Consider the following 18436-nt stretch of genomic DNA (forward strand, 5'->3'; position numbering starts at 1 on the left):
TCATTAAATAATAGAAACAACTACATGACAGGAAAGAGGACTGCCTGGGCAATAAGCTATCAATTTTAAACATTTCTTTCCTGCAAGTTAAGGCCATAGAGTAGTGGTGACCAGTGTTGGGCAAGTTACTTTGAAAAATTAATTAATTATAGTTAGTTATAGAACCCCCATGCTAAAAACCAAGCCCTTGAATGGTGCAGCTATTTCTGCCAGCTGTCTGCAGACATGATACAATACAATGTACTGTGTATATGACAAATAAAGCTTGTTTGTTTGAAGGTATCTCAGGGATTAACTGTGTTAAACTTCTTTACAATGACAGAAGGGTAAGTTTCACAAGTATGGCCCACTGGGCTGCATGATGATCCATAATGTAAAATGAGTTTAACATTCCAAAAGCAACCTCTTCTGAATAGCAAACACCAGCTGTAGGCAAAAGTGATATTGCTTACTTTCTGTTAACCAGGTGTTAAGAAAGAGATTGGACACAAAAGTCTCTGTAACAGTAATTTTCGATAATGGTTTTATCTCTTTAACTTTGGATGCTTTGTCTCAGAAGCACAAGGTCCAGATGAACAAAATGCCCATGCAGAGGTAGCAATGATTCATTCAGCGTATGTTCTGATATATCAGGGTGAAATTTAGCAGGCTTGTTCATAAAAGCTAAGAGAACCCAAGATGTCCAGGGGCTATCTTCACAAAGATCCAACCAAACATCCATGACACTGTGAAAAAGGAACTCTTTACAAACTAGTAAAATGATGAACTTATATGTATGAACTAACTAGCAACTTTGGTGTAGAGATGAATATTTAAACATGTTCTTAATCTACCTTTTAAAATTTTGCTTTTGCTTTTCAAATTCCATAGTTCGGGGTGCTATTGATCTAACCTCAGTTCATGCTTTCCAACTTTCAGCTTGCTATCTCTGTACTTTTTAGCAACACTACAACAGTATCGGCCACTGAATAAATTCCCTCAGCCACAGTAAACTGAAGGTGAATTCTCACAGTCCTTGGGTCGTTTTAATATCACGCATATCCTGTTTGTTCTTTGGCAATCAAGTTGTTAAGCCAAAGCTCAGGTTGACTGTTTATCTGGCATCCCCACTCGCTGGGAAACAAAGCCAAGCATTGTAAAAAATTCTACTTCCTCTTTTCACCTTCTTTTCTGTTCCAAGGCAGATTTGGGAGAGGCTGATTTACAGGGCTGTAACGCAGCATTTAGGAAACATTTTGTTTTGATTAAAGACAAAGTTTTCAGTTAAACTGTTGCAGGCATTTATAGCACTGGTCCTGTGCGTTCACTGGAAAATGCATTTCCATTCCTTGCAAGAGGGAAAACACTGTAATCACTTGGAAAGAAATATTGCTTTTTTCCCCCTAAAACTTCTAAAGTTGATAAACATTATTTATCTTTTTTACTTTTTAAGAAATGAGCTGTGTCATAATGTCTCACATGGATATCGTGTCTTTTTTTCTTAGTTATTACTACCACACACAGTATTTACTGTTATGGAAGTATTAACTTGGCATGATGTATCAGCTAAATGACTTCACACAGCAGACACCAGACATCTGTTGCAATTTTCTTGGCAAAGTTTCTACACCGGGTTACAGGACCATCTTTCACTCTCACCTAAACCACTGTCAGAATAAGATGTTCCATGTGTTTTTTGTACAAATAAAATCCAGCTGAAAATGAACTGCGGTCTGTCCGACAGCCTTGAGACACTCCATTTTTTTCAGTGTAATTTTACCTTAAATGGGCTTGATTTGGGTTTCTGACTGCTATCCACCGATGAAGCTCTAACAGCTGCTTCTCTAAGCACTAACTGCAAACATTTAAAATAGTGCTAAAACTCATTTGTCCTGAATTAATAATCATTAAAAGACTTGTGCCCAGTGTTTCCTGAGTTGCTGTTCATGCCCGTTTATGAGAAATTACCTTTTTACATACCGTCTAATGTATTTAGCCCTGTGAGACCAGAGAGCACAAAATATAAACACAGAGAAATGTCAAACATGATCATCTGACAGCTTCTTCATTAATGGGGCTTTGCTAAGGATTTGAATATTTCAGGGTTGTTGCTATACCAATAGCAGCACCATTTGTCTGGGTGTTCATCAGTAATTTGGTAGTCTGGGACTGGAAGTACAAATATTAACCACTTGGGCAATGCAGGCAAAAGTCAAAGACAGCCTAAAATCGGACATTGTGTACCCAGAAAGGTGACCCTCACGTCTGTAGGTTCGATGCTATACATTTGATGTGTTAGACACATGATTAAGTGAATTTATAAATATAGCACACATCATCTGCATCACAATGTGAGGTCATTTTTGACCCACTCTTCCAACAACCTGTGTCCCTAAAAATGCAACGAAACAATTAAATATAGTTATTAGATTTATTTCAATCGCCTAGTGCAAATAATCAAAATAATTACAATATCAGTGTGAATCCAAACAACTGCTGCTCTCTGACAGATAAAGAAATGAAACAAAAATTGATTCAGAGCTATAAAGCTTTGAAATGTGCTTTAAATTTCTGTGAAATAACATTTGATTATGGCTTCACAGTGCAACACACCAACATCAATCATAAATAGCAGTGTGAACAACAAACACGCAGAGTGCCTCAGTAATTCAGCTGAGAGCAGAGGGAAACCAAACACAGAAAGAGGCTGTGATTTTAAAGCAATTGTTCTGTGATTGAAGTACTCTGCTCCCCAGCCCCAGGCTCTCAAATAAAGCCTGATCCCTCTTCCCCCATATCCTCCAAAATGTTTTAATGAGACCAAATCCTTTTAACTCATGCCCGAACTGCCAGAGTTATGGATATAACTGTGTTTGGTTGTGTGCGCGTGTGTGTGTGCGTTTGTATATGAGAGTTCTGAACACTTTCTCCTTCTCCTGGAGTGAAAAGGGAAGAGCAGCAGTTTCCTCTGGAGGGGAAATCACATCAAAGACATCAAAAGATCCAAAAAGGTGATCCAAAGATCCAATTTCAGATCAAATGAGCATTATCTCGCACGACCAACCGTCCGTGACCACCGCCTAGCTTAACCCAAATACACCGAAATGTGTCCGAACTCTGAATAAAATGTTACCAAAATATTACTTCCTGACAGACTTTAAGCTTATCCTGAGCAGCAGTCCTGATCTGAGTGCAAAACTATCACCAAACTGTGGTCGGGATAGAAAAAATCTGAATGACTCTTAGATGTCATATAGTCAGCAGGCGTTTATCATCAACAGGAAATTTAATTTCAGTGTAGCAACTAAGTATTAAAATAATAATAATTAGCCTCAGCACAAACAAACACATACGGGTGGTACTAGTCTGTGCTCGGCTGTATAAGGAGGAAACGTTTTCTTTTTCTACACTTTCAGAGTAATGTGGAATTTTCTGAGGAACTGTTGCTTAGCACTGATGGTTATCATTCACAACAAAGAAACAACACACTGAAAGGGGATGTTCTAGAGGCTAGAAGTGAAGTAATGTTGATAATACATAGCTTAGCTATTTGCAATGATAGCGCCACAAATATATAAACCTCCATAGTTATTATTATAATAATAACTATAATTATAGTAATTATAATATAATTATTATAATTATAATAATAGCTTGATCGAAATAGCACATTAGCTGAATTATTCTGGAAAAAATAGGTTGTGTGTGTTTTTTTCTTTTCTTATTTAAATATATATTTAGATATATATTTTCCACGGGGAGGGGCGAGGAACACAGGCGCAACGACAGTCTTTGTCTTTTTCCCGCCGAGTGTGGTGCATTGTCCTCCTGCGCTTCTGTTCTATGACTATTGAGAAGCTGGCCACGCTAACAGTGGGACATTTAGCTTCAGCTAAAGCAGCAGGTAAAAATACACATTTAATGAGAATAAAGTAAGACAACTTTTTTTTTTGGAAATTTAGAGACTGCTAAAACAATCTTATCCAGTTTTGAGCTTGCTCATGTAGGTTAGCCTGCTTTATTTAATTTTGTGTGAGCTGCAGTACACAACAACAAAAAGTTAATATAACGTTAGGTTGGTGGCGCGAGGAACTCCAACCTAAGTTTAATATTTATTATTTTTTTAAGTGGGAAGGGGAGCATGTTTTTTTTCCTTTAATACAACGTCATCCAGGGTCTTTTTCATATGAAAACCATGTAACGTCTGTGTTAGGTTGGTCAAAAGGGAATTAGTTGAATTATTCTGGAAAAGATGGGTTGTGTGTTTTTTTTCTTTTATTTACTTATGTAAATATATTTTTCAAGGGTTAAATAAATGCAACGTTAAATTAACAGTTTTCTCTCTGTCTTTTCCCGCCCAGTGTGGTGCATTGCTGTCCTCCTGCCCTTGCTGGCCGCGCTGACAGTGGGATGTAGCCTCAGTTCTTTGACAGACAAGACAAAACAGCAGGTAAAAAGACATATTTAGTGAGAATAAAGGTAGACAACATTTTTTTGGAAATTCAAATTCAGACACATGCAGCCATGTACAGGTGTAAATTTTGTGGTGTTTTTTGTTCAGAATTAAGACAATTTTGTTATCATACGAAGAAACATCAGCACACAGCTAATTATCGATTCACATGTGGAATAGAGCAATGTCCTTCTTCCTATCGAACATTTTCTGCATTCAGATCCCATATGCACAGGAACCACCGCTATCGCAGGGCTCAGACTAAACACACCCATTTTAAAGGAAATCTTGCTTGTGGAGTTGAGGCATGTTTCTATGTGGCAGAGAATTTTTCAGCATTATGCACTCATTTGAGATTTCATATTAAAGATGGCAAGAAAGTTGTCTGTCCTTATGATGACTGCCACAAACATTTCAGAGTGCGCTCATCTTTTGCCACACATTTATCCAGGAAACATAAGCCGGTGATAACAACTCAGGTGTCAACTCTCCCCGAAAATATAGACTGTACTCAGCCTTCTGAGGAGAATCTGACTCCAACTCCATGTGATCATCTAGAGGAGTGTGATAATCAACAAGAGACATTTTTACATAATTTGGCTCTTTTCTACCTGAAAATGCAAGTCAAGATGCTGTTGCCAGCGAGCACAATACAATGTATTCTTGATGGATTTCTGCATGTCCATAGCACTTCTATGGCAGATGTTTTTGACAAGTTGAAGGGCAAGCTTTCTGAGCTAGACATACCACAAACTGAGATAGAAATGATTATTCAAAATCTCTCTAAAGAGGATGTCTTCACAATATACAACAAAGGAATACTCAGATCTGACAAAACAATGGGAAAATTTTACAAGCAGTATTTTGACTATGTTGAACCCACCCAGATTTATCTGGGAAGTGATGCTGCTGGAAAGGAATGCTTTTGCCAGTACATTTCCATCAAAGAGACATTAAAATCACTCCTTAGACAGTCAAGTGTTAAAGAGCAATATCACCAATCCAAAACTCATACCTCTTCCAACATGGTTGTAGAGGATGTGGCAGATGGAAGAAATGTAAAAGAAAATGCTCTGTTAAAAGACAATCCTTCTTCATTGTCCATCATCCTTTACCAGGATGGATTTGAGGTTGTGAATCCTCTTGGGTCAGGGAAGAAAAAACATAAAGTTTTGGGGGTTTACATGAGTCTAGGTGAGGTCCAGCCACACAATCGCTCTTCAGTTGATCCCATGCAGTTGGTGATGCTGTGCAGAGAAAGGGACTTCAAGACATTTGGTCAGGAGAAAGTTTTCTCAAGTATTATCACAGACCTTAAAGATCTAGAAGATACAGGGATTGAGACAGATGATGGAAATACCCTCAAAGCGGCCTTGATTTCCATTTGTGGAGATAATCTTGGTTCACACTGCTTAGGTGGTTTCACTGAAAACTTCAGTTGTAGTACGCATTTTTGTAGATACTGCTTGATTGAAAGGACAGACTTTGAAAAGACACCACTAAAGCTTGGTCCAAAAAGAACCATCACTGGTCACAAGGAGAGTGTACAACAGCTATCCACCACTGACCAAGACATGGTACAGGGGGTAAAGTTTGACTCACCTTTCAATTCTCTGAAATGTTTTCATGTCTGTACTGGGCTTCCCCCATGTTTGGGTCATGATTTATTTGAAGGTGTAGTCTCTAATGACATTTCAGCACAGGCCAAAATGCAAAGACATAAGGCAGTTTTTTCCTGTAATTGATCATAATTTTCATTAGATAATAAATAATAAGAGAAATAGCAGCAAACCGTGTGGATTCTATTTTTGTACAGTGTGAGGCCTGCTATCCAGCATTCTTGTGGAAACCTTATTTGTAAGGGTGAGCACATTGTCTTATTGGACTCTTGTCTGTTTTTAGGGAATAATTTCATGTCTGCAAGCCGCTGGATGATCAGTTTGGGGGGCAAGGTATTTTATGAGCCTGAGCAGATGCATGACTTTGCCAGCACCCTTGCTGTCTTCTTTGCGTCATACTACGTTTTCAACCTTGAGTATCAGGAGTCAGCGTCCATCACACTGGAGATGATACAGAGGTAAATACTTTACACCATTTAAGAATGAAATATATGTGATAGCTTGACTACAGTTGCAGAAACATATAGGTGATTGCTGTAACGTATGTTTTAATTTTGAAATTAAAGCAGCCTTTTTTCCGTTAAAAGGTTCTTTGTGAGGATCAATCCAGACATGGGAACAAAATGCCCTGCAAAACTTGGTACAAGCCGCAAGACAGGTCGTGTCGTAAAGAGGAAGGTTACAAGCATCAGCCCTCGGATCACCACCTTCCTCCAGCGGCTCTCTGAGTTTGAATGGAGGACTTCCAACTAGGTAAGAACAGAGATGATAATATCTTTTACATAGCTGATAATTATATACATACTGTACACACATCCATACAACAGTATGAATGATCTCAGACAGATGTGAACAAGTGAATAACCTGAGCAAACATGAATATTGATGATGTGTCTTTGACAGGTGGTGATGAAGACTACGCTGAACCCGACCATCCTGGTAACGGAAATCTAAATCCCATGTCACATTCTATTTCCTGGGACCCACTGATAATTATTACATTTTGTAAATGATTTTTGTTTTACAATTGTAATAGTTTATTTAATGTTCATGCTGGTGGGTTTGTCCTGTTTTTAGTGGAATGAAAAACTGTTTTCCTTAAAAAAAATCAGACACAGAAAGGTGAAGGACTGTGTAGTTTTCATGTACGCTTCTATTTATTTTGGTTATTGGCATTGTTTTTATTCAGTTGAAAAATGTTTTTCTTGTTAAAAAAATATCAACAATAAATGTTGGTTTAATTCACTATTCTGAGACTACTTTATTGAATTATATTGTTTTTTGTAAATGTTCTAATATTGAATATGAATGTTAATATTATTTTATATGCTGTAAAACACAATTACAGTCTAAACAAATTATACTGTACACAATTACAGTGTTATACCATAAACCACATTTGCAGTACAGTGATACTATAAAACTTAATCACGGTAAGTCTTTCTAACTGTAAACCACGTTTACAGTAAAGCTGTTATACTGTAATATATGTTTACAGTAAAGTGGTTGAACTGTAAAACATCACAACAGTAAAGATACTGTAGATCAGTAATTACAGTAACTTACTGGCAATAGTGTTGCCAGTAAGTTAATGTAAAAATACAATAAAATGTCTAACAGTGTAGCCATACCATTAATATGTGAGTTGGACAGTCCAGTATTTCAGTCTGTATTAAATATTTCAAATAGTATTGAACAGCCTGCCACAAAACTTTCCTCCAGCACCACTTTGAGGTTGACATGTGGTTCAGAGTACAAAATACTTAAAAGTTTGAAATAGTTTAAATCATGAGGTGTATTTAAAACTATTTTTACATAACTAAACCTCTCAACGTCCTTTAGAATACCACAAAGTTGTGTTTAAATACTCATTTATCCAAGAGTTGTGTGACCTCCATAAATTCATCATCTTGTTTTAATGAAATATCTTGCTGAATCGTACAGATAGTGTCAAATCAGACTCCTACATGCAATAACAAGTTCTTATAAGTTATCATTCAGTCTTCAAGCATTCCTTCACAATCATATGATTTGTGAATGAGTATTTCATGGGAGAGTGAGAGAGAGGTGAGATAAAATGCCATTTCCTAAGAGAATAACATAATAACATATTCCAATTGCTCTGTAACACAAACAATATGCAAGCTGTGTACCATTGTAATTAAGAATATAGCTTTTAATTCAACTAGGATTGTTTTGAATACCATTTTTTGGGCTCCAGAGATTCACTGGTAATTAGCAGCGAATGTTCAAATGTTCATCCAGCAGAGCCAATGGGGTTTGTTCATGTTAATGGAGAGTCCTCTTCACGCACTAAGGTTAATTATGGAGTTCCACAGGATTCCCTGCTAGGACCAATTCTGTTTACATTATGGATGCCTTACCTTGGCAGTATAATTAAAAGCATAGCATGCAGTTTCTCTGCTAAGCAGATTATGCCCAACTTTATCTATCCATCAAGCTAGATTACACACACCAATTAGTTAAACTGCAGGAATGTCTTAAAGATATAAAAATGTGGATGACCTCTAATGACCTCCTGCTTCTACATATTACAGTGAATATGTAGATCTGCTACCCTCCATTTGCGCAATATCTCTAAAATGAGAAACATCCTGTCTCAGAGTGATGCTGAAAACTAGTTCATTAGTTTACCTTACAATATAAAGCACCTTGAGGCAACTGTTGTATGATTTGGCGCTATATAAATAAAAATCAATTGAAATGAATTAAATTAAAAATTGAAACAATCAGTTTGCAAAATTTGTACCCATGTTAATGACCACAAAATCACTGCAATTTTTAATTTTACAATTAGTTAAAACAACAAAATGGACCTTTCAGCTTTTCATATACTTTGAAAGTGTTTTTTTTGGAGACCCTTTGAATGTGCCTGTCTCTAAATCACTTTGGGTCAACTTTTTTTTTTTTTTTCATTTTTAATGTGCTATAGCTATAAAATGAAGACGTTATAGTCAACGCCAGGAGGTTCAGACATTTTTTATAGATTATGTTTGAGCTATATTTTTTTTTATTTCCCAAAAAATAAATTCTTTGTGATGACCGACAGCCACCAGTGATGGATGACCCAAACATTTGACCAACAAATTCAGCCTTCTCTCAGGCAGCTGTGTCTGCAACTAGTGGTAAATGACCCCTCATAGCTATAATTGCCAGTTCCCCATAGTGAACAGGCAGAAGTGACTGACCTTTTTTTCACCTAGTTTAATGACCAAGGAGGGCCAACTCACTATCTGTTACCTGCTGCCTCTGCTAATGCCAAGGAGAATGTTATCAAAGGAATGAGCCTGTCAGACTGTGGCAGGAAGTTCATGGTCCAGTGGAAAAAAGGGATAGATGAAACTGAAAATATGCATGTGAATTCAAATTAACCATGTTAAAGGATAGAAGATGGAGAACCAGCTTCAACAAAACAACGTTGGTGAAGTCTGGAGAGGCCTCAGAACCATCTCGGGCCACAAACAGCAGAACTCTCTGCCTGGGAGGGATGTGAGATGGGCAAATGAACTGAATCATTTCTTCAACAGATTTGACTCAGCCATGAGGCAGTCTGCAACATCGGCTGCAGACTCACCCACCCCCACTGCTGCTGTTCCACCTCAGACACTTCACACCTCCTCTATTCACCGTGCTCACTCCTCACCACCCCCAACAACAGCATCCAATACACACTCAACACAAGGCTCCAGCCTGTCTCTCTCAACCACCCAGGTTAGGAGGGAACTGAGGAGGATTAATGGCAAGAAGGCAGCGGGTCCAGATGGCATCAGCTCGAGGGTCGTCAGGTCCTGCGCGGACCAACTGTGTGGGGTGATGGAGCACCTCTTCAACCTGAGCCTGAGGTTGGGAAGAGTCCCACAGCTCTGGAAAACCTCCTGTGTTGTACCAGTGCCAAAGACTTCACGCCCCAAGGACCTCAACAGCTACAGGCCGGTGGCTCTGACATCCCACCTGATGAAGACCCTGGAGCGGTTGGTCCTGGCTCAGCTTCGGCGCCTAATAAGCTCATCACTGGACCCACTTCAGTTTGCCTACCAGCCTGGCATTGGAGCGGATGATGCCGTCATTCACCTCCTACATCGTTCCCTCGCTCACCTGGAGACCGCTGGAAGCACTGTGAGAATCATGTTCTTTGATTTCTCCAGTGCCTTCAACACCATTCTTCCCTCGGTTCTAAAGGACAAGCTGGTGAACTCTGGAGTGGACCATCACCTCACTACCTGGATCCTGGACTACCTCACCGACCGACCACAGTATGTGAGGACTCAGGGCTGTGTGTCGGACAGGGTCGTCTGCAGTACGGGGGCCCCACAGGGAACGGTTCTGGCTCCGTTCCTCTTCACCATCTACACTGCAGACTTCTCCCACAATTCCACCCAGTGCTTCCTGCAGAAGTTCTCTGATGACTCTGCAATAGTCGGCCTCATCACTGATGGGAACGACAAGGAGTACAGAGGTCTGACCCAAGACTTTGTGGACTGGTGCCAGCTGAACTACCTCCAGATCAATGCCAGTAAAACCAAGGAGCTGGTGGTAGACTTCCGCAGGCACAAGCATTCTCCACTGCAACCACTGAACATCCAAGGTATGGACATTGAGGCTGTGGACAGCTACAGGTACCTTGGTGTTCATCTGAACAACAGACTGGACTGGACTCATAACTCAGACGCCCTCTACAGGAAAGGGCAGAGCAGGCTGTACCTGCTGCGGAGACTCAGGTCGTTTGGAGTGGAGGGCCCACTCCTGAAGACCTTCTATGACTCTGTTGTGGCTTCTGCTATCTTTTATGGCGTGGTCTGCTGGGGCGGCAGCATCTCTGCTGAGGACAGGAAGAGACTGAACAGGGTGATCCGAAGGGCCAGCTCTGTTCTAGGATGCCCTCTGGACCCAGTGGAGGTGGTGAGTGACAGGAGAACGGCGGCTAAGCTGTCATCCCTGTTGGACAACGTCTCCCACCCCATGCAGCAGACTGTGACAGCACTGAGCAGCTCCTTCAGTGGGAGACTGCGGCACCCACGGTGTGGGACGGAGAGATTTCGCAGGTCTTTCCTCCCCACTGCTGTCAGACTCCATAATAAAGACTTTAACTGATCAAGCACACACATCCATACATATGCAATAATACTAAGTGCAATAATCCTTTCTGTCATCGTTGTATTTTTACTCAGTTGTATATAGTATTTGTATTTGTATTCTATTTTTATCTTATTGTATATTTATTTTATTTTATTCTACTGTATATAGTATTTTATTTTATTCTATTCTGTACAGTTGTGTACTGTATTTATTCTTATTGTATTCTAATTTTTGCCTCATAACTTTTGCACTGTCCACTTCCTGCTGTGACAAAACAAATTTCCCACGTGTGGGACTAATAAAGGTTATCTTATCTTATCTTATCTTATTTCCAGTTAGTTTTAACTTGGGTCTAATTTTGTCATTTGGCTATCATTCTTCCTACTTATAAAGATGTTGCACCAGTATGGTTGATCGCATTTGCAAATGATTAAAACAAGATTCCCCATTTGGTTTTATAATATTTTTCCTGTAAGACTACAGCAAACCAATAGCACCCGTATGCCATCGTGAAATTGTTATTTAACAGTATACTGATGGTAAATTTCATACTATGAGAACTTTTGCCATAATGTGCTGTACAGAATATAAACATGACACTGTTATAGACTGGTTCTTGTATTTTCTACTGTACTTAAGCACTCAAAGTACTTCATACCACATGTCTCATTCATACAAAAATTCATACAGCTATTTTTTCCTACTAATATTCTAGCTAATATTCACATGATTGACACATTGGGAGCAGCTTTTGCCCTTATCTGATTGCCATTACATCATTATTTTAGTTTTTCTATTGTAATGTCTTTGAAGCATTTATCAGTGTCAAATATATTAAAGTGTTCTAGAGTTATAGCAATAAAATGATTTATACTGCTCAGTTCTCAACTTGCATATCCTCTTTCATATAACTCAAATTGATGTTCTGTTATGTTTTGTTCTTTTCTGGACTATGGAAAGATATCAATCAGTCGCCCCCTACAAAAAAGCACTAGGCATCAGTGGGAAGAAAAAAACTCCCCTTTAACAGGAAGAAACATACTTATTATCTGCTACTACTACTGTAATATGAAAATGTTTGCTTGCTGTTAATATTTGGTCCTTAAGGACATCAGCATATAGTAAGCAATATTCCAGGGGGTCTTATCTTTAGCTGGGATAGGCTCCAACCACTGGATGGATGGATGACAACTTGTTATGTTTTTATGTTTCTGTTAAGTCAACACTTTATAATAACTACACACTATCAAGCATTAGTTAATCATCTGTTAAGCATTAGTTAATGGTTACTTAATTATCTCTACAGCATCTACAAAGTATTTCACATCATCAATTAATAGTTTACAAGCACTGCTTTAAACTCTTTGTTCATGATGAATAAGCTAATGTATAACACTTTTTATTAATCATGTTGTCATGTTTTAATGTCATGATTAATCATTTATAAACACTACTCTGCATCAGTTACAAACCAGTCATTTCAGGATGTTCAGTGGTATACAAAATCATTGGTAAAAGGTAAGTAGATGGTTAACATACCCTATATAATACTATAAACTCTGCATGTACTACACATACTAGTTTCATACGTTTTATAAACACTGAATATCAGGGTTACACGAGCCACTCAATAACTATAAGGTGTTCTGACAGTAGTATATCATTTCTGTTACCCCCGAGTCTCCAGATTTGCTCCTTGTAAGACCTCCAGGCTCTCTCCAGATGTTGGGTATGGGCACCTGTATGAGGGTCAACATACCACCTGGTGTGGTTAACAGTATGGTGTTCATACCCTAAATTTGGGAGTACACGATAGGCCCGCCATTCATCACTTATCACTGAGGAACCAATCCAGACATGAAGGGTAATCACAGGAACAAGATGTCTTCGAGATCTTTTCTCCACAAGTCGCAAGATAGGCCTTGTGTCTGACGGAGGTTTGTTTGACTTGTCCACCATGTGCTGCTCCACGACAGATCCTATTTTCAAAATAGTAACATGAAACATGTATGTTTAAATATATGTAATAAGTATTTGTTTAAACTAAACTTAATGTGCACTTGCATACAAATTTTGTCATTCCTTGTTTTGTTATAAATTTATCCTTCAATTTACCATTGAGTCTTTTTATCAAATAAGAAAATATTTGTTATGTTAGATAATAAGAAAATAAGAAATATAAAAATAATAGGAAAATGTGATAAAAGGGACTCTGTGTAGTTGTAATGTTAATGACAAGTCTTTAAGGTGATAATCTAACTGACTTCACTTACTTTAATTTGCCAGACAATTACATGTTATGTTAATTGACTTTAATATACTTAAAATGGGCTACTGATTTTTCTTTATTTTATGACAGAAGTATGTATGTACAAGTCATTGTAAATGAGACCACACACAGGGGCTTAGTGCCCTGTTACTGCTGCTTTTATCCCCCTTGTCCAAGGTGCTCCATGCACCTCTGCATGGACAGAGGAGCGAAGACACGCACTAACATGACAGGAGGGTAAGGTCAGGTTTAGCAGGGATAGAACATGTTAAAGAGGTTCCCTGTTAGCTCGTTTTAAGGAGAATTTTTGTGTGAAAACAAATAATAATAATAATAATAATAATAATAATAATAATGAATTTTACACGAAGTGTGTCACTTTGTATGGAGTTGAGTCTAAAAACATAATATGAAAATTAAAATAGATATCTTACCAAGCATATTGGTCTCCGTTGTTCATCCTTTTCTTCAGTTCCATTCCATCCAGTCTGCTAGCAGACTTTGCATTTTATTTTTCTTTTAAGTAGCTTTTTTCTTTGAAGATATTTTATAAGATTCAGTGCGCCTCTTTTCGACATCTCCTCGTTAATTAGATTTTTCAGTTGCGTGAGATTTCGTATTTTTTAGCCAGTTTGTTGTTAAGCCCACAGAGGAAGCCGCGCTTTTGCTACTTCCTGCTTCCTACATGACCAATAGGAGACCGCGATGCTGTGCCCTCTCACCTCTAGGTCATAATCAAGCTGGATTAATGGCTTCTCTATGAATACGAAATAAATAATAATGATTATTTATTAACGAAGGAAATACAAACAACAAAGGCACTGGGAACATGAACTGGAACCTAAACTGGGTAAAACTAACAAAACAAACCAGAAACGAAGATGCAGGGAGGTCCGGGGAAATACACATGGAGAAATGCAGGGAGACCGAGGGGAAACAACACAGACGAACCAGCAACTACTAGGACAGAAGACACAACTTAAATACACTCAGAGAACACAGGGAGATTACACACAGGTGGGGAACACAGCTGGGAGTGATTAACGTGACGAGACTAGGGAGGCAAACTGAAAACACATAAGACGCAGACCTTCACAATAAAACAGGAACTCACACATGAAAGGACACAAACTAAGAAACGCGGACTAGATACAGGAACACACGAGCAGAACAGAGTAAACACTAAACAGAAGAACAGAACCAAAATCGCAAGAAGAGAAAACACAAAACGCTGGGTCAAAAGGACCCAGGATCATGACACTGTTCAGTTTATTTTATTAGTCGTTTCTTGTGGCTTGGCTCAAGGATTAAATGAGGATTATCGCCTTTGGTGTTACTCTGGGCTGTAACTTATAATTGTGCTTTTTGTAATTTAGTTTGTCAGTCCTTCTCTAGCTATTTTGCTGCATGCAATATGAATTCACAATAAATGCTCTACATTGTACAATTCTAATGCACTATGTTTGAAATACGTTAATATATAATTATAGTCAAATTGGCCAGTTTTTAAATACATAACTAAATATAGTTTGTAATGTTACCATTGTAGGCTATTTATCAATCACTGTAATGCTTTTACTGTTATTTAAAGTCTACAAAGTGTACATTATTATTATTATTATTGTATTTGTTTTATTAATTTTATTTGTAGCCAAGTCTCATTTTGTTTTTAATTTTCTCTAGGTGTGACTGTTGCCCCAACTGCACAGCTAGCAGACAGAAGAAAATCACAAGAGTTGTCTGTGTTGTCTTTTTAACTGTTATACTAGCTCTCTCAAAGGAACCCACAAGTTCTGTCCAGGATTCCAGTAAGGTATTGAGCATATCTTCACTTTCCTCTGATGGGTCTTTTAGTGAGAGTTCTGACTCCTCCATGAGCACAACTTTATCAGATAAAGACAGGAAGAAGAGGAAGAAGGGCAAAGAAACATGACCAAAAACAAAGAACAAGAGGTAAAGTGATTAACTCAACAGTTTGATTTTTCATGCGGTGTGGTACGTTACTACACTATTACATTACATTAATGATTATGTTCTCTCAATTGCAGTCCACAATCCTAAGCAAGTGGTCACCCAGTATAACAAGATTTTGAGGCTGTTCAAACAAGGAGGCACCATGTCTGCTGCCTTTAAACATCCGGGAGTGGACTGGAACACGATTGTGGCAACTGCTCCAATTGCTGAGCTATTCTTTGTTGCACCTGAGAGGTATAAAGAAACAGAAAAAAACAAGCAGGGACAGAAACTTTCATTGTTTGCTACACAGTGTGCTACAGCAATCAGTGCAGATCCAGAAATAGGGGAAAAATTCAAAGCGCATAAAACATTAAAACAAAGAAGGATTAGATTTTTGGGGGTTTTTTTTACATGGTGAAATGTGGTGAGAGTCCACCATTGTTAACAGCTTAAAAAAACTTTTAAAAAAAAGTTATATATTCCAGTTGATTGGTCAGTTGTTTGTAAAAAAAAAAAAAAAAAATGACACACTTGATTTTTGGTTTGTATGTTTTTTATTATTATTTTACTGTTATAAATTCTGTAGTTTTATTTTGAAGGCTATGGGAGTTTGAATTAGAGGAATCTGAAGAAGAGGAAGCCAAACCTCTTCTAAGGCTGGTAAGACTAGAAAACTCACAAGACTTGTATTCATTTGGAAATTTCTTTTTTTCATTATGTTCACATAACCTTTAAACATAACTGCACTGTAAATGTGTTTTCTGTTTCAGGTATGGGCGGTGAACGTCATCAATAAAATGAGGGACGTTGAATTTCAAGCTAGAATGCTTCTTCAGTTCCCAGAGGCCATAAATTTCAGTAATATACAGTTATTAACCCATCAAAAAAATAACCAGAAAATTCTGATTTTTTGGAACTGAGATGTTTATTAACCCTTTAAACAAAATCCACAAATTTGTTTTTTTGCTATGTCATGTTGTGTATGATATACTTTTATTATGTATTTATTATATTTTTTTATATAGCATTTGATACATTGGGTGTTTTTGGCAACTTCCTGTTAACAACAATGTTAACTTTAGACAAAAAAAAGAGTTTTGTCCCTAACATTTTGAAATTATGGCAAGTATTGATCATGTTGATGAGATTGAGGTCTCAGAAACTCATGTATATATGATACAAAGTATGATACAAGTGATGTAAGTATGATACAAAGGGCATTATAGGGTTAACAGTCCAGCTACAGTGTTTCAATATTTAAGTGATGCTTTGACTATGTTTAAAAGATCATTCTTATAATGTTTTTCTACAGAACACCTAAACTCCTCAGCATGGTGAAGGACTACATTAAAGTCCTGAAAAAGACGCAGCAAGAACAGCGTAACACCAAAATGCTCACCGTGCAGGAGGTAGTGATCGAGGTAGTTCTCCAGGGCTTCTGGGAGCTTCCTCCTCGTCCGCTCCTAAACATGGCCTCCCAGACTCTAAGCATCCTATCCACAAGTGTCATCAAGGCCACTTTGGATCATGTCTCCAAGAGCCTCACGGCGATTGAAACACAGGCCATCTTCACCCGCTCCATCCGAGACAATATGGTCGACAGCATCCTGACGGAGATCAGACACAAATTTCCTCAAGAAATTCTGTCGATCAAAATTGCAAACTTTGCACCAGTGTTGCTTAAGACCATTGCTGATGTAGCAATGATCCGGATATCTGAAATGTTTGAGCCCCCTTCAACTCTTCCTGATGTGAAGAACACAAATGAAGAACGCTCCTCTGACGGTCTTTCAATGGCAGATGTTCCACTAGCCGAAGGATCTTTTTCAGAAAGTGTTCCAGCGCCTGACGTTCTCTGTGACGAAGTTCTTGCTGAAAGGGCATCCAGTCGGAGTTATCAAGACCTTAAGAGCGAAGGACCTCTTTCAGAAAGTGTGCCAGAGCCTGATGTTCCCGGTAAGGAACTTCTTGCTGAAAGTTTATCTAGTCTGAGGGCTGAAGACCTTACGATCAAAGGGCCTATTTCAGAAAGTGTTGCAGTGGCTGACGTTCCCTGTGAGGAACCCTTTGCAGAGTCCAAATCCAGTCTTAACGGCGAAGATCTTGAGATCAAAGGATCTCTTTCGGAAATTGGGTCAGTTCCTGATGTTCCCTGTGAGGAACCTTTTCCTGAACCCAGTATGAAGTCCAAAGACCTTCAGCTCAATAAGAAGAAGAAAAATGGCTTCTTCAAAAGACTTAAAACTCTGTTCTGCTGTTGTTGCAGACCAAAAGACACTGACTTACACTGAAACTGTCACTGTACTGGGTCTGCGACTCAGTATTGGTGTCCCAGTAACTGTAAATATGTAAATATAAATGGTAAATGGCCTGTATTTGTATAGCGCTTTACTAGTCCCTAAGAACCCCAAAGCGCTTTACACATCCAGTCATCCACCCATTCACACACACATTCACACACTGTTGATGGCAAGCTACATTGTAGCCACAGCCACCCTGGGGCGCACTGACAGAGGCGAGGCTGCCGGACACTGGCACTAGGGCTAAGTATCGTCACTGATTTCTAGAATCGATTCAATTCCGATTCGATTTAATTCGATTCTATTCAATTTGAATCTGGGAAATTTTGACAGAAATATTATAATTCAGATCAGTACATTTACATATTTTTGTATCTATAAAAAGGAAGCTGACACACGCAAGACTTTATCAAAGGTGTGAGCATCACAGCAGATGCCTTTGTGTCAAAGTAGCTGAAGATAAAACACAGAAAAACATGAAGGTGATTTTCCTGGCCTGGGATTTTATAAAAATATTCTGCAGTACATCAAAAACGAAAGAAAACCATTAATCAACACATGATTGTAATCTGAAGTTACAGCGGTTTTATTAGAGACACAGCTAAGCATTTTGCATAATTTTAAAAAGTTTAAATTTGGTCAGTATTGAACGGCAGAAATTAGGTTTTCTTTTCGGAAGTATATAAAACGAAAAGAAAAAAAAAAAAGTCGGCCGACAGCGCTGTAAACAACGGTAGACTTGTGCATAACAAGTAAGCGAATA

General features: G+C 38.4%; 1 protein-coding gene, 1 long non-coding RNA gene and 1 pseudogene across 2 annotated transcripts; 2 read left to right on the forward strand and 1 right to left on the reverse strand.

Annotated features, from left to right (window-relative positions):
- Positions 1-6217: 6217 nt before the first annotated feature.
- LOC146706144 (uncharacterized) lies at positions 6218-7297 on the forward strand. Its single transcript, XR_014921740.1, has 3 exons — positions 6218-6509; positions 6639-6804; positions 6955-7297. It is a non-coding gene; the product is annotated as an uncharacterized LOC146706144 (long non-coding RNA).
- Positions 7298-12762: 5465 nt separating this feature from the next.
- On the reverse strand, positions 12763-14037 carry LOC146706145 (uncharacterized; annotated as a pseudogene).
- Positions 14038-15533: 1496 nt separating this feature from the next.
- Positions 15534-17664, forward strand: LOC146706146 (uncharacterized). Its single transcript, XM_085461037.1, has 4 exons — positions 15534-15625; positions 15973-16033; positions 16144-16241; positions 16686-17664. The coding sequence occupies exons 1-4, from the start codon at positions 15534-15536 to the stop codon at positions 17662-17664; spliced, it is 1230 nt and encodes a 409-aa protein (XP_085317163.1).
- Positions 17665-18436: the final 772 nt, after the last annotated feature.

The sequence above is a fragment of the Copadichromis virginalis genome, linkage group LG7, assembly GCF_057382275.1.
Source record: "Copadichromis virginalis isolate Kocher_CV1m ecotype Utaka linkage group LG7, C_Virginalis_male_GT1.1, whole genome shotgun sequence".
NCBI lineage: Eukaryota > Metazoa > Chordata > Actinopteri > Cichliformes > Cichlidae > Copadichromis > Copadichromis virginalis.